The following is a 16738-nucleotide window of genomic DNA, read 5'->3' as shown; positions in this document are numbered from 1 at the left end:
AAAACAAGATTCATTATTGAGTGGCTGTTATTGTTTTTTTTTTTTTATGTGCAAAGTACCAAAGTTCATTTACACCAGAACAATCCACAAAAATATAAACACAAACTGCTTCCAAAGTCTTCATGTCCGCCACAAGGACGGCATCGCAGTGTAGCAGAGATGTTTCAAACCATAGATGACATCATATTTTTTCAGTTTGCTGCCATTTTTGGTGCCTGTGTTTGAACAGATACCTTTGGTACATAAACTGTTCACAGGTCAGTCAGTCTGTAGGAAAAAAATGTCTGTAATGTTGCCAGAGCACACAGAAGGAGGGATCCTGCCCTCTGGTGGATAAGTGTCTACACCTCATTGTGAGTTTGTGCCTGTTTGTCGTTATTATTATTATCAGGGTTCAGGCCCCGAAAGACAGAAACCTATTGAGTTTTTAGGAGTTATTATCATCATTATTATTACTACTATCAAAACTGCTATGAGTTTAACGGAGACAGAAATGTGAAACTTGTCCCAGTAACTGAAAGTGATGTGTAAATGCTTCCTTAGAAATATGACACAAATCACACGATGGCTTTGTAATTAACCCCCCAAAATGCAATTTTCAAGCTGCAACACCATAAGTCCGGTTGACTTCAAATTTGACACATATATCCAGCTCAACTGAGTGCCGCACGAATGATGTTTTTTTTGTAGACGAACACCTCACCCTGGTTCCCTCATCAAAAAACCAATAGGATTTTTCCACTGGGTTTTGGTTTATTGTGGAAAATAAGTTCTGTGGCAAACAAACATTTATGACACTTAAAATGTTTTGTTCATCAACATAATCTTCACTAATAATCACTACCTTTCGAACTTTAACATTCGGCTATAAAAGAACTACACCACAGTTGCATGCCTGTAAAGCCGTGTTCAGCATGATGATGTTCTGTAGTCTCATTTAGCTACTTGTTAGCAACCGCCTTTTTGAAGACACATCAAAGCATCAAGTTTCCCTTGGTGGGGTTTTTACTGACGTATTTATGTTGTAGATCAAAATGTAAAAGTCTCTTAAGCTTGTGTTAGACCACTCATCTTATTTTAGGCATCTAACCAAAAAGCCATTAAAATAACCCTTAGACTGTGAGACGAAGGACCTGGCAGAGCAGAAATGCTAACTCATTTCCTGGTTTTGGGACTCTATCTTGCAGCACTCCATGTGCTCCACAGAAAAGCCTCTTGGACCACAAAAGGTGGCCATGATAGATTTTTTGCCAATACGCATAGTGTGGATATCACTAACATGAAAAGACTTTTCTCAGTTTTGACTCTCTAAACACAAAATTGGCTACAGAGCTTGTGGGACTGAGATACACATACCTACTATAAATGAGCAAGACCAGTTAAAATACATAGCTGCCATAAATCAAAAAACAAGTGGGGCTTAAGCATAAATTGGCCATAAATCATTAACAATTTGTCCAATAATCACAAGTCTTGGTCGACCTCTCCCATAAGGGACGCCACAAATACCACAATAACCTCAATAAAAGGTGGACAGAATTTCATCAAATTTGGTTCACATGCTCTGGAAGCAAGTTTTAGTCAAGATATAAAGCACCATAATAATTGGTGCGAGTGGATATGGCCTAGTCGGCATTATTTGCTATACTGAATTAGATGTGCTACTGTTTCCAATTAAATTTGATCCCTATTAGGCTGACGGTGGCACTGTGATAGACACAACCAAAAAAGTGGAAACTTTATCTAATGCCACGAGGCTTATTGACTTGAAATCTGAAACAAACCCAAAATCATTGCCACCGTAAAAGATTCTTTGCTTATTTGTATGATGTGGAAAATGAATATGAATAGACTTTTTGGGGGAATTTGACTCTTTTACGCCCAAAATTGATGTACAGCTATGCAGGATTGAGATGCACAATCCCTCTATAAATAAACAAGATCGTTCAAAAAACATGGCCGCCATAAATTAAAGTCTTTGCAAAGGGCGGTGCTTAGAAGGAAACTGGTCATGACTCAAGTTATGTTTGAGCAATCCTTATTAATCTCATTGGACACATCCAGTATGAACATTTGAATGTATAGACCAAATGACAGGACTTCGAGCGTGCTGTTACTGAAATGCTGCATACATCGTTATGATGGAACAAGTCTGTGGTCTCACTTATTTAGAAAGAAATAAACTAGCTGAAGTGACTTTGCACAGCCTCGTGAAGCTTGAAACCTTGTCTTGTCAGCTGGCGGCTTTAATTTGGGGGCTTCCTTCTGTTGGGTTTGCCTGCGTGCAGCTGTATTTGTTGTCACAAGTCTGTCATCAGTTCAGTCTCATACACATAAAAGATCTTTGTTAAAAGTCAGAGTAAAGGATGCTACAGTCTGACTTTTGGGGACTGGAGTCCTGCACTTGAGCAGTTAGTGAGGCAGAGTGGTGATCCTCATGCTCTGACTCGCAATGGGGTACGACACCATTGGGGTGGTGGCGTGACTCATGGTGATGCCAGGCAGAGGCTGTGTCATGGACACTGCCACTGGTGCCACGGATACAGCCACCGGTGCCATAGAAACCGGTGGTGCCATCCCTTGGGCAATGGTCTGTGCAAGGGCAGCTGAGAGGGGGGTAATCTCGGGGTGGGGGGGGGGGGGGGGGGCCGGGGGTGGGGCAGCATTAGTCGGGGGCGCTGCAGGGGCGCCTGTTGGAGCTACCAGGTCTTGCTGTGTGACAGGCCGAGGCTGCAGCCCTGCGCTGCTCAGGGTGGTGTGAGTCTGGGCAATGCTGTGATTGTAGGAACTTACTGCACCCACAGGGGGCACCAGAGTCTGCTCAGTGGAGGACAGTGCAGGAGTGGAAGACAGCGTCATCACCTTGGCCTGACTGCGGAACTGGGCGTTCTGCTCCAGAAGAACCTCATTGGTGGCAATGAGATTTGAAACCTGAGAAAACACATGAGATGTGAATTACAGAGGACTGGGCTCAATAAAAGGTCCAATGCCATAAACAAGGTTCTGCCACACACTAGAGCTACTTCAAGTTACAAATAGAATAAGTCTATTGACAGCCATCATTTCTTAATATTAAGTGTGTCCATTAACTATTGTAAACACAGCTTTTGCAGCTGTTGATTCCATAAGTTTGTGCAGAATGATTGAGCATAAAGTCTTCAAAGACTGCGTTAAAGCTACAATTTATAACTTTATGGCAATATTTTTTTTCCTATTATATTTGCTGCAAAGGCAGTCTCAGCCCATCAGCGATCGTAGGATAACAACAAAGCCTTTTGGGGCGAGGGCCAGTATTACAGGCTGATCTGGTGTCGCAACTGTATATCTGGGCCAAGCCTTCCTCTGCAGTGCGCCTGTCATCTTGACTAATCTCTATAAATAGATAGTTGCATATGAATCTAAATAAATGTTTAAAAAGATAATATGAAGTCAGACAATAGCTGATGGGTTCTGAGATTGCATTTTGGCAAATGCATTCTGCATCTCCACACACTCTACCTACAAGCCATTCAAACATGATTGGTCAGTACTACTCAGGCACAAATGAAGACAAAAACACTTCTGACATCAAAATCTGGTTCTGTTGCTAACACATTCTGGATACGCAGATATCTGATTACAGAGATCATTAGCCAGTTCATTCCAGCATGAATCTCTCTTGTTGCCATGTCTAATCATAAACTCTCCAGCTACTCCTTCAAAGCTACAGTTGGTAACCGTAATGATAATAATTTATGCCATATTTGCTAAAACTGTTATTATGTCCACAAATTACAGCATAAGACAGATAGTTACTCCTCCTCATGGTGCTTCTTGTGGCATTTGCTACAATCTACCACAGCTGACAGCCAGAGTCACTAATGCGTCTGTCAATCATGTCAATCACGGTTTGTCAGTTGCAGTCAAACTAAGCAACTGTGATCAAACATTTTCAGAAATATATTTGAGTGTACTGTTAAGCTGTAAAATGGGAATGTTTGCTCCAGCTGGTGGGTGGTACTTGGGTTTCAGGCCAAAAATAGACAATGCAATGACAGAATCTTGATTCATATTTGATCAGGGCTGCCTAGTTTGACAGTTTGACTGCTGTCACAAGCAGTGATTGACATGATTGAGGGCTGTGTTAAGAGACTCCTCGGCTCTGATTGGTTGTTTTCAATGATGTGTGGTGGATTCTTGCAAATGCCATTGGGAGACATTGGAATGTGATTTTTTCCCCCACAGATTATCTGTTTTATGTCTTTTTGTGTGGACAGTTTCCACAAATATGACAAAAGGTTATTTTTATAAAAGTTATAAACTACAACTTTAAACAACTTCAAAGCCAGTGATTGTGCCATATTAAACTTTCACATGTTTTTATGGAAGAAATTGCTTAGACGCTGCTCCCCTCCCATTAAAAGTCTGTAATACAAAAGTCAACCGAAAAGGTAGCCCTGCAACCAAAGTTCAAAACACAGGTCGAGAAGCTGCTGTCACGCCTGCTGCTGGGACCTAATAGCTGTCATCCACTAAAATCAACATTCCCAAGTTTTCTAATGCAGTTAAAGATTGGTTTGTATTTGTAAAGTTCATAACCATAGCAGCAGAGAGACAAATTCCCTATTAGGTGACAAACTAATACTTATTTCTCATCTTCTCTTCTATACATGAGTTTAGTTCAAATGTTTGATGTGCTGGTTTTCAGATGCTGATCTAACTTCAGATAAGAAGTCTTGTGTTGGATGACAATGATTCACTGTTCAGCCCTCAAAGAAACATGATTTGGTAGTGAGATATAATAAAATTAAAGTAACACTATGTAATATAATATAGTATTTTCACATGAAACTATCATATAAAAGGCTCATATTAATTCATTCAGTGTGCAAAGTCTACAAAGCAAGCAACATTTGACAATACAATGCAATCTGATACAACAGCCTACTATGCAGTCTACCTCTGATGAGCTTGTAAAACATAATTATCTGTTAAGACTCTCACTATGTTATCATATTGTATTGCACTGCATTATAGTGTCAAAGGTGGCTGATGTTTGGCACACCATTCTATCTGGTGTTAGATGTTAAAGAAATACTTTAACCCTATTTGACCATTTGTATATCAATGACTCACCCTGTGGTACATCAAAACACCCATTTACAAACTTTCACATAACTCATGTAGAATAATCAAAGCTTCATTTATCCAGTTACACGGTGGGTACTTCCCAAACAGGGAGCCCTCTCTGACAGAAAACTGAACTTCATGTGAAACTTGACAAAAAACTCCACTAACAAACAAAGACATTTTACCTCACTGAACATGAGCTATAACATTTTATCATAGACTTATTCGGTTAGTTAGTTTGTCTTGTTGTGTAACTTTTAGGTTTTAAAGGGTTAGTTTGGATTCATCAAGGTCACACCATAACATAAACAAACTAACTGATCAAAGCAGTGGCAGAGTAGCAGCTCCCGTGTTCAGTGAGGTAAAATTATTGTTTTTGTCAATGAATCAGGCCTTAAAGAGAGCAGAGATATGTTTCACTTCTAGTTTAGATTCCTGTTTGGGAAGCACTGAGCGTACGGCTGCATAAATGAGACTTGGATTACACTGCATGAGTTGTGTGAGTGTATGTCAACAGATATTTCAAAATAGTTTTGCTGTTGTAAAACAGACTCCAATGACTTTAATTCATCAAGAGTTTTCTCAGTTTTTGGATTCTTTGTTTACTATGGAGACATAAGAAAAACAGAGTTCTCTTCTTCGTAAATTCGATATAAAACAGGCTGAACAGTTGATATACAAAAGGTTAATGGAGGTGTGAATAATCCCTTTAAGAAAACCCAAATCATATTGTTTAACAGATCCAAACATGTGTTTAGATTTGACTGAAACACTGCTATCCATGTGGGAAATGTCTACTAGTATTGTTAAATTTCACACAAGAGTTTCTCAGAGGTCTAAAAATTCTGATTTAATTTCTACTTTTTAAAAAATATATTATTGAAATTTCATCATCATCATCATCTCTTATTCTAACCTGCTTCTTCAACTCTTCCACTCTCTTCCTCAGCAGGGAGTTCTCTTCCTCCAGGAACCTGTACTCCAGAGGACGTGGTGGCAAGGTGGCTTGAACTCCCAGCTCATAGTGTGCACCTCCACTCGCATCTGCCAGCCGCAGCCCCTCCAACCGCCGCCTCTTCAGCTGTAGAGCAGTGTGGTCCATAGAGGCCTCCAGGGAGCTTGCATCAAACAGTCCACTTTCCAGCAGAGGGTCATACACTGAGCATGAGCTCCTGTCATAACGCCGTTGCCCTGTGGAACTTATGGACAGACAAGTGCTCATCCCACCTCCACCTACCCCGCCAACTCCTGGGATACCAGGATCTCTGCAGCCACCCAAGCTGGGGCAACCCATCCCCATCATATTACTTCCACCCCCACCTCCCACAAGTCCTTGCATTCCCCCACAGGTACCTCCTCCCCCAACACCTATCCCTCCACCAGAATTCACCATTCCACTGGCACCTGATCCTATAACACCACCCACTCCGCCTCTGGCTGGCTCATATTCATAGTCTTTTTTGACATGGCGAAATTTACATTTATTGCCCCTCTGGCACTCTCCCTTCAGGAAGTCTCTGCAGATGGGTACTTCCCCACGGCTATGGGGGAGATCCATGGGGGACAGGCCCAGCCGAGCCGCAACTTTCCCTCTTAGTCTGAGGGGAAGCTCTCCTGTTTTCTTATAATAGTCCTCATCCTCTTTAGATCCATGGACAAAGCGGCAGTTGGAGCGCATGCACTCTTTGTTCTGGTGGTCATGACAGAAGATAAATTCATTCTTCTGCACTCCCAAGTCCGGCACCTCATTAAAGTCTGGGTGTCTAAAGCGGCACCGCTTTCCTCTCTTGCAGACATTCCTTATGAAGTCCCTGCAGACACCATCCAACGCCAGTCCTGCACCTTGCCCAGCACCATTCCCACAACTGTTGCCATTTCCGAGTGCCGCTCCTCCACCCATGCTCCCAGAGCCAGAGACGTTGCCTCCAAGACTTCCTCCTGAGCCCCCTCTGCCCTCTGCCGAGCCCCCCACCAAACCAGACCCAGGTCCTCCGTCCTCACCCAGACTAACTCCAGTCCCACCGCCACCTGACAGGTAGGAGCTGTCCCGGTCAGGCATGGCGCTTGGCCCAGCTCAAGGAGAAAACAGCACTCATGTGTGTGAGGGGGCGGACGTGACCTGCCAAACATTCACATACACAGGTAAAGAAGGCATGAATAGCTTTTTCCTGGGAGTACTGCAATTTCCTATGCAAAGATCTGTAAGACAAAAACATAGACCCAAATTGAAACATTATCTTTAGAAATACAGGAGACTATGGCTATGATAGATCCCGGAAGGGAATGTATGAGTTTAACTGGATATGGCAAGGTTGAAAATATTAGCACGTGACAAAAGGTAAATAGTAAGTAGCACTGCTATTATTTTTGTCACTGGGTGATGAGCGGCAGCCACTGCTTTGGTGAAATAACGACAACTTCACACCATGCGAATCTGAACACACGCGGTAGCTGTCGGTTATAAGAGCAAATGTCTAGCTAACAGGCTAATGCTAATGTTGTCTTACCAAATAGAAACTAGAAGTAGGATTCAGAGAATAGCCGAGGGACTCCCACGAAGAAACGCCCAGTTCTGATTGATTGATCTGAATTGTATGCAGCTAACTATATCTGCAAACAATACTAACCCGACTTGTGTTATTTTTGGATATTCTTCGAGGCCCCGGTGCTGTTTACCACATTTCGTGCTGCATCTTTCACCACCAACGAAGAAGCCAATTCTCTTCCTCTGCGTTTTATGTTGTTCGGTGTGTTTTTCTGCTCTCTCGTGGCGATAACACCGAATTGCACTGAAGGACGTTTTTTGTGTGTGTTTCTTTTCTTTCTTTTTTCTAAACCTGGAATTAAGTAAAACTCGGTTTAAATATTTTATAACACGCAGAGGTACTCTTATCGATAAACGACGGTGAGTTAGCGATACAGCCGCGGAGGGGTTAAATTTAATTTGACACACATTTTTATTCAACCCTTTGAAACCTGAGCAAGTTGGCTTGATTTCTTTAGAGCAAAACATGGAAAGAAGGCAATGAGTAATTTAACAAGAAACAGACCAAAATTTCGCAAGAAATTCGTAAAAAAAAAAAAAAAAAAAAAGTTGCAAGAAAATTACCACGGGAAAAAAAGAAGTAAAAATAAAATTTAAAAAAAAACAAGACAATTGCCCGATTGCAATAAAAAAAAAAAAAAATATATATTATATATATATATATATATAGGCTATATTAGAAATAAGAAATAATATAAAATATATATGTATATATATTTTTTTTCTTCAACATAATGTTAAACATATACATATAACTAAAATAGTATATATGTATAATAGTATAGTTTCCTGGACGTTTTTTAAAATAGTTTTTTGATAATCACCCCCCCCCCCCCCCAAAAAAAAAAAAAATTCTTAGTTCATTTTCAGGTGATTTTCTACGCCAGCTTTTACTATTTATTTTTATTTCATTTTATTTTCAGTTTTCAGACTTTTTTTTTTTTTTGGCCTAGCTGATGCCCATGTCCCATGTTTTCAAAAGAAAAATAGATTCTCAGTTTCCAAAGGTTTAGATGCTGATGAAAGGCGTCCGAGCGCACCACAACAAAACTGTTATTGATCCAGGCTCTAAAGGGTTAAAATAGGCGTAACATATTCAGTCTGAAAGCTGCCATCTGGTTAAGTAAACGATCTTATGTGTCTTACTGGTTTGACAGAGTAGCACACAGCTGACTGCTGACGTGTAGACCTGATAGCGTTATACGACGTTACATATGAAGATGAGCTGTCAAACCGCGCGGTAACTGTACTTCCAGATAACGTCTTTGTGCAACAGTTGAGTTTTAGTTCCTCATCTGACCCCAGCCGCCTCAGCATGGCAGTGCAAGGTGTTTTCCACTGGATGCAGGTCTGCGTGGTCCTGCTGCTCTGCTTATCTGACGCCATGCCCGCTGCATCAGCGTCCAGCAGAAGTTACTATGATACCTCAATGTTGAGCCAACAGCAACTGACAGCCAGATAAAGAAGGCTTTCCGCAAACTGGCCGTGAAATACCACCCAGATAAGAACAGTGCGCCGATGCAGAGAGGACTTTCAGAGAGATTGCTGAAGGTAAAACACCTCTGCAACACACTGACCTACTTATAATGATGTATTCTGTATTGTTTAGGTAAGGGAAATTAGTTATATTACTTTAAAAACGAATTACTTATTTATTCTCTAGACGTCATAAATAGTGGGCTTTTTAAAAAGGTAGATACAGCAAATACTGATGCAGTCTAAAACAACAGCCCTGCAGTAAAACCAACTTTCACAAGACTGTAAGTTCACTTTTTGTCGCTGTGGATCTGTATTATGCATTATACGGACAGGGGTTTCTCATATTTTGTCTGCCCCTTTTGCAAGGCTGTAGCAATAGAATCAACAATGGGGGGCCTCAACTGACAAACTCTTGGACAAAACTTAAAAACTTTTCAATGGCTTTTCATGATAAAATATACATTTCAGAAAAGCATGAGCCTCAGTGTGTCTGCAGGCCTACTTTTCTACACACATACTCACACACACACACACACACACACACACACACACACACACACACCACACCACCACCACCACCCCCCCTACCACATATAAACATAAGCAAAGGCAGTGGAGGGTCAGCCCCCCCCCCTTGCCCCCCATTTGAACCGTCACTGTATATAATAAATTTGCACCCAGGACTAGTTTCATTGCTGTGCCTCAACCAAAGTTAATATGTCTGTTTCCTCCTCCCCTAGCCTACACGGTGCTCTCCAACAAGGAGAAGAGGAGGCTGTATGACAGTGAGGGCCACGAGGCTTTCCTAAACAATGAAGAGTCTGTTGACCATGAGGATGAAGATGAGACAAGCTTCTCCTTCAGTTTTCAAGACCTCTTCCATGACTTTGACGATAGTCCCTTTATGGAGGATCATTATTTCAGCTGGAGCTTTCATCAGGACGAAGAGGATGGTCCAAATGAACATTACAGTTTTGAAGCGCCTGGCTTCAGCTTTTATTACGGGGATGAGGATGAAAATGAAGAAGACCTATTCTACTAAATACTCAGTTTGTTTGTCCTGCGTCCTGTATGACTTTTTAAATTTATTGTATATGTTGATAATAAAGTCTCCATATTGAATTGGTATCTCAGTATCTGTGTCTTGTTTTCTACATAAGATTCAGCTACATAGACCATAAGGTAGCTGCATGTGTACTGCCTCTTTTATGGGATAACATGTGAGTTCAACGATTGTTTACAGGTTTGTGAGGCTGTAACTTTGACAGCTGGGGGGAACTGATTGGACCGTTAAGCCACTTTTCCTGTGAGGGTGTGTCGAAGCCCCGGAGTTACTGACTAACACACCATTTACTCATCTTTTTTCCTGCGCCAGCACTTTAGATCTGGCACTGTTTTACTCCATTTCTCGCAGGACCAGTGTGCACTTTGACCCAGAGGATATCCTGTGCCTTCTCAGCAGTTGGAGTGCGAGCGCACTAAAGCCAATACGAGACAAAAGATCTTTACAGCTTTATGCACTTTTATCGAGGTAAACAGAGATTTAAGCTTTTGACGTAGCAGATAAAACACTGGAATCATTGACCTGCAAGCTTGACAATGATGGTAAGTATGCATGAAAATCCTCTGTTTATCCAAGAGTGCAGGAGTGTCATGTGACAGTCTTTTACTCCACACAGACAACAGCATACACAGTGTGGGCTAAGTTACGTTTTTATTCCCATTAAATTTAGCTTGATGTGAATTTACTCCCAGCTGCTGGACTAATACAATTGTTCACCACATTTTTTAAAACAGGAAGAAGTAAAAGAAGGGACGTCTACTCTGAGTGTCCACGGTCATAACATCAAGCTTACAGAGGTGGTGAAAGACGGGGACACACTAACATTCCTAATTGTATCTCAAAAGGTGAAAAATGATTTGTTTTCTTGTTATTTTCTGCAAGCATTGTTTAACGTTAGATCTAGATCAATGCAGAAAAGCACCAGGATAGGTCAGATGATTTGTTTAAATTATGATATTGCAATAACAGACTGCTCGGATGACATGCTGTCTCTCTTGTCTGTGCCAGCTGTCCGGGACAGGGGAGTACCATGTGTACCGGAGCTACAATGATTTTGACTGGCTGCAGCACCACCTGTTTTCTCAGGAGGATGTGCCCGGGATACAGGGAGTCATAGTCAGTATTTTATTTCATCTACACATGATTTTTGACTCATAAACGTATGCACACCAACAACAAGAAGATTAGTAAAATACCAATGCCAAATCAGGGACAAACTAAAATGTTGATTCTGTGGGACCGTTGTAAACTTCCTCTTTGATGTGTGCATGCTGCTTTATGTTATTTTTTTTTCTAACTACCTATTGTAGATTCACCAATGGCTGAATTAGGTGTGTTCAGAATATGAGCTTAGCAGCAGACTATCAATGATAACATGAAATTATAAGCTCTTGTAACACAGTGCTTTCGTAACTGAGACAATCACAAACAAAAATGTTTACTTCATACAATGACTTTATGGGTAGTTTCTGTATTTTTCAACCTGAACCCTTTTTTAAATGACTGTTGGGAACATCAGTTTTTTAAAAAAATGGTCCAGTATTAAACCACAAGGCTGCAGCCTGCAGCTGCAAAACAGGCTGTAATGTTACCATTGGGATCAATTATGCACAGCAATTTACCTTCACTAAAAGGGCTTGTTTTTGCCACTGACAGGCTCAGATTGATATTATAAGACAATGGGAAGGATCCCTACAGAGAAAGGGGCTGTTTCTGGTTAAACAAAAAGATTTTATTTTTTAACAAAAAGATGTCCGTTGGGATCCTTCCCATAATGTTGTCAGAGGATAATTTGAGCCTGGCAGTCACAAAAACAAGCACTATTAGTGAACATAAATTGATGGTGCAAACATTCCCCAAGTAGTGACATTGCAGCTTGTTTTTCCACCCCCAGCTGAAGCCCTGTTGCTCTATAATGGACCAATTTAAAATATTGTTTTTTTCCATTAGTCACAGACACAAAACATGGCATATAGGGTCCAGGTTTAAATATACCAAATTTACCCTTTATCCGCTGCTTAGAAAATGTGCTACCACCAGCTAAGTTATGGGGAGCATTGTTAAATGCTTCCTCTATTCTTTAAATCTTGCTTTCTTTTGCTATCGGAAAGCTGATTGTAGTGTTTGTCCTAGCGCTGCAGAAAGTTAAATAGAAGTTTTTTTTGTTTTTCTTTCAAGAAAATGCAACAGTATCCTGTCAGGAAGTAGTTTTTGTACACCACTTCCCAGTATGACTGTGTGTGTGCCACAGGGTTGTATTTGTCATGTATTTTACAAGCACACGGCAAGCATTATCCGATCTAGAGTTCAATGTGTGCAAACTGTAAATGCAAACATAACTCATTTCAAAAAGTAATAACCTTATTTATGTTCCTTTCCCAAACAAAGTGCCAAATGAAAAAAAGCTGTTGTCATGTGTATCAGTATAAAATTGACAGTTATAAAATAGTACTTTCTGTTTTTCTTCAAGTTTCCACCTCTTCCTGCAAAGGCTCAGGTGAATGCATCTGCCAAAGTTATCAAACAGCTTGGTGAGTACATCTGAGACAAAAATAATTAAATAAAAGTCAGATTTACCAAATATATCCTCTGTTTCGATTTCTGTTCTGAGTGTTGAATGTGACATTAAGTGTAGATTATGATCAAAATGTTTTCCTGCAGGTCTCCTTGCTTTAGGCGAGTGGCTGCCATACTGCAAAGCACTGGAAACCTTCCTCCAGCAGATTGCAACACACAGCATACTCAGCAAAAACAAAGCTGTGGAGATCTTCCTGATAAGCTCAGATGTAAGTGAACAAAAATAAACAGCTAGCTTCTAAGTCCTCTTTTTTAACGCTTAGAATTTTCTGATACAAAAGAGTCCAATGTGGTACTCATGTTGGGAAGAATACTTGACCCTCTAAATAGTCATTTCTATATCAATTTCTCAACCTGTGTTACATTGAATTCATGAGAAAAACAGATTTTCTTGCATGCCTCCATGTTGAACGAAGAATAAAAAATGTAGAAAATACTTGGTTAACTGGCCTGGATTATACTGCACAAGTGAGAGGTTGTAAACACTTTTACATAGTTTTGCTGTTGTTAAATGTGGATCCCTATGACTTAAGTTCATGAAGAATTTCTTCAGTTTTTGGATTCTTTGTTCACTGGGGAGGCATGCGAGGAAAAAAAAAAAATTCTCCAAGACTTCATCATAAGTGATTTACAAATGCTTTCCTTTAAACGGTATTACCCTGAAAAATTTCCAGCTTATTTGTGTCCTTGTGTATAGCCTCCGGGCAGACAGAGAGTAAGGAAGAACATTTTCAACCGGCTGAGTCAGGCTGTGGAGGAGATGAGGAAAGAAGGTCACAAGGTACGCAAGCGGGACTCATATAAACAGAGTTTACAGCCTCTACACCTGTATATGAGGTTTTATTACTGCAACGTTTTTGTCCACAGGATGTGGATGAGTTCTTTCAAACTGAACGTGATCATAACCTTCTTCTAACCAGCTATGCCAAGACTGCAGCAGAGGTGAGCCAGTCACTGTTTGTTTTGGGTGTGTGTGTGTTTTGTCCGACTTTTTTTTCATTGCTCAAACAACCAGACACACAGTAACTGTCCAGTGTGATTTCTTTGGTTTGTCTTGCAGAGATTCCTGGATGTGGTGCAAACTGAGCAAAGTAAGCAAATTACTGTTTTCACAGAGTTTCCTTTTATTTAAAGTTTAGGACACATGAAGTGCTCATGATTTGGTGGAGGGTTTTTTGGCATTTATTATATCTAGCAATATTTTTTCTTATTTTCAGCAATAACAACATTATACGTTACAAAGACAAGATATAATGAAAAGAACTTAACAACAGTGCCCTCCCTCCAAATAAAAACACATGTGCGTGCACACACACACACACACACACAAATGGTTAGGGGTTTCATAATAAATTGTGGCAAATTTCCTGATGGTTTGTATTAGTATTTCAAATTTTGATCGTCTTTCAAACAGTGTTTTATTATCATGCTTTGAGAACCCATGTTAAATACTGTCTAGCATTAACCAAATTTAGTGAGAGTTAGTCTCCCATCCGCAGGCGCAGCATACTTGTCTTGCTGTTCTCTTGACTACAAAGTTGACATGCAGCAGGCAAACCCAGTGATGATACTGGTTTCAGCATGTGCATCACTACATTCTTTCCAACACAGTGTAACGATACCAAGACAATACTGGTAACTGTGATCACTTTGGTCACTTTAATCCTGATGACAAATTTTCATACCGTTTCATCTCTAGTCACAACCAGCTGTGGTTTGTATGTAATTATTCTGTTATTTTGTTAACAGAGATGAAACTTGTATCCTTTCCATATAACATAAGTGCTCTCCGTTGTATTTGGGATTTATTCATATTCAGATTATACAGTTGAAATCTATAGGACGATATGTAGTGTAATAGTGTTCATCCACATTACAATGAAAATTGTATTTGTTCCAAATCTGATGTGTGTTTTCTATGTTTTATCTGTTTGCAGAAATAGCAGTGGCCTGTGGGCACTTCTCAGCTGCTCTGCATCTCTGCGTGGAACACGGGGAGGACCCTGACAAACAGGCTTTCACTAAGTGAGACAATAATAGCATCGGTCCCAGGCCAATATCACATGTACTCAGAATCAATGCTGAGAACGTTGTGTACAAGTTACAGTAAATTAGCGTGATAAACAAAAAGTAGACATATTAACAGCTTTCTCCCTATAGGGCCTGTGTGAAATTATCAGAAGTATTTGATTCTATGAAGGTAAGGTGTATAAATATAGGAATATATTAACATAGCAATGAACCATTGCTTTACCAAATATGCAAAATAATAATAAACATAATACATTTGTGCATGGGCAGAAAAATATGACAAAAGTTGCTGAGAACGACATGAACACTCTTGGGCTAGGCTTGGACCTGGAGTCACGGTACCAGGAGGCAAAAAAGGTGTGTCTTCTAGTTCTAATCTTGTGTATGCCGTCCCTCCATCTACCTTGATTCATGGCCTTCTATTAATATATGGCATGTCATTGCTGAAACATCTGACTAATATTCCTGTCTTAAACATGATTACTATGTCCGACACAGGAGATGCTCTTCAGGAGAACCTGTAAACTAGTGGAGTTAGAGACTGCCCGAAAGAATGCAGAGAAGGCCAAACCAGTGAAGAAGGCTGCTGTGAGTGTCTGCGCACATGTGACACAAGAACACACTATTGGATCAGATGTACATGGTTTAATTTGACCAGCAGGTGTCAGTAGTGTTTTACTGATATAATTTAGTAGACAACCACAGAGCAGGAAAGCTGATGAGAGGGCGTTAGATTAAAGTATAATCTGTATGAAGTATATAATTACAATGACATGCTCTCCGTATTCATCAGATGGAGGAGGTGAAGAAAGCAACAGAGACGGAGTTTAATCACATTTGTGAAGTGGCTAAACAGGAGGTAAAACATCAAAATCAAAACTGGAAATTTTTACACGGCTTACCCATCTTAAGTGTAATGAGTAACATCCTATTGGTAAACATGATTGTGATGTCTTTCTCCCAGATTGCACAGCTGCAGAGTGTACGTGTGAAGATGTTGCAGCAGGCTCTGGTTCTGTGGTGTGAAAAGCAGCTTGTTACAGCCAAAGAGAGTGCTGACCAGTTCAGCCAGCACCTGCAATCCTTAAGAGGGATGGCCTAGTGACCCCACACTTAATGAAGCATCCTCAGTGTGTCTAAACATAGCATGGGGTAACCCAAACATGTCCTTCACCCTGTTGTGCTGAAGTCTGATTCTTTATTGGATTCAATTACATCCAGTGTAAAAAAAACCAGAAAACAAAAACAAAATATAATGAAAAGAGAAAGGGAATGCCTCCTGATAATCAAACAACATGAATCTCTATAAATCATACACATACTCAATTTCCCCAAGTCTCTCCTCAATCACACTCATACCAATAAACCCCCAGAAGAGATGATGGTTTTCTTTGCAGTGGATTTGTCGCCCTGTGAGGCCATTGTGTGTTCGTGTGTATTTGCTCTGTATTGCACTCATACATTTGTGCTGAGAGTGTATTGTGCTGCTCTCCAGCCGCCACCACATCAGCCGGGTCACACAAAATAAAGTGTGATGAATTGATTCCCAAAGTACCTGCTTGCCTTTGTGTGTGTTTCTTACTCCTGGATCATTAATCAGTTGGTTTGACTGCTCCTGCAAGGACGTGGCAGCAAGGGCACTCTGTGCTGGCTTTTTGTTTGCCTTTCGAAGTTATTCTGGCTTTGTGTGAATAACTGTAATCATCTCTCTTAGAAATCATTGTATTTTCCATGTGATTCTATGAAATCTGTAATGGGATCTGGTGTAAAACTCTGACGCACTTAACAAAAAATTTCTACACATAAGCACAATGTCGTGCCCCCCTTCTCTGTCTCCTGCGGACTGTAGGTTCATATCTCAGCACTGCTGTGCGCTTCATCTCATCTGTTCCGGCCTGTAATCTCTCCGTTGGGTGAATAAGGAGGAGTGGTTC

General features: G+C 40.6%; 2 protein-coding genes and 1 pseudogene across 2 annotated transcripts; 2 read left to right on the top strand and 1 right to left on the bottom strand.

The window, feature by feature from the left end:
• Positions 1-2242: 2242 nt before the first annotated feature.
• On the bottom strand, positions 2243-7801 carry zc3h10 (zinc finger CCCH-type containing 10). The gene is made up of 3 exons (XM_042499952.1): positions 7617-7801; positions 6026-7228; positions 2243-2931 (listed from the first exon to the last, which is right to left on the bottom strand). The coding sequence occupies exons 2-3, from the start codon at positions 7166-7168 to the stop codon at positions 2413-2415; spliced, it is 1662 nt and encodes a 553-aa protein (XP_042355886.1). The 5' UTR covers positions 7169-7228; positions 7617-7801; the 3' UTR covers positions 2243-2412.
• A 985-nt stretch (positions 7802-8786) lies between these two features.
• Positions 8787-10239, top strand: LOC121948527 (annotated as a pseudogene).
• Positions 10240-10528: 289 nt separating this feature from the next.
• On the top strand, positions 10529-16358 carry si:dkey-28n18.9 (sorting nexin-6). The gene is made up of 14 exons (XM_042497955.1): positions 10529-10738; positions 10931-11041; positions 11205-11312; positions 12667-12727; positions 12858-12982; positions 13471-13554; positions 13641-13715; positions 13834-13864; positions 14711-14798; positions 14934-14973; positions 15075-15161; positions 15303-15392; positions 15598-15663; positions 15769-16358. The coding sequence occupies exons 1-14, from the start codon at positions 10733-10735 to the stop codon at positions 15904-15906; spliced, it is 1110 nt and encodes a 369-aa protein (XP_042353889.1). The 5' UTR covers positions 10529-10732; the 3' UTR covers positions 15907-16358.
• Positions 16359-16738: the final 380 nt, after the last annotated feature.

Source organism: Plectropomus leopardus, chromosome 2, assembly GCF_008729295.1.
Source record: "Plectropomus leopardus isolate mb chromosome 2, YSFRI_Pleo_2.0, whole genome shotgun sequence".
Lineage (NCBI taxonomy): Eukaryota > Metazoa > Chordata > Actinopteri > Perciformes > Serranidae > Plectropomus > Plectropomus leopardus.
Note: the sequence above shows the minus strand (reverse complement) of the source record. Positions and strands in the feature narration are given on the sequence as shown.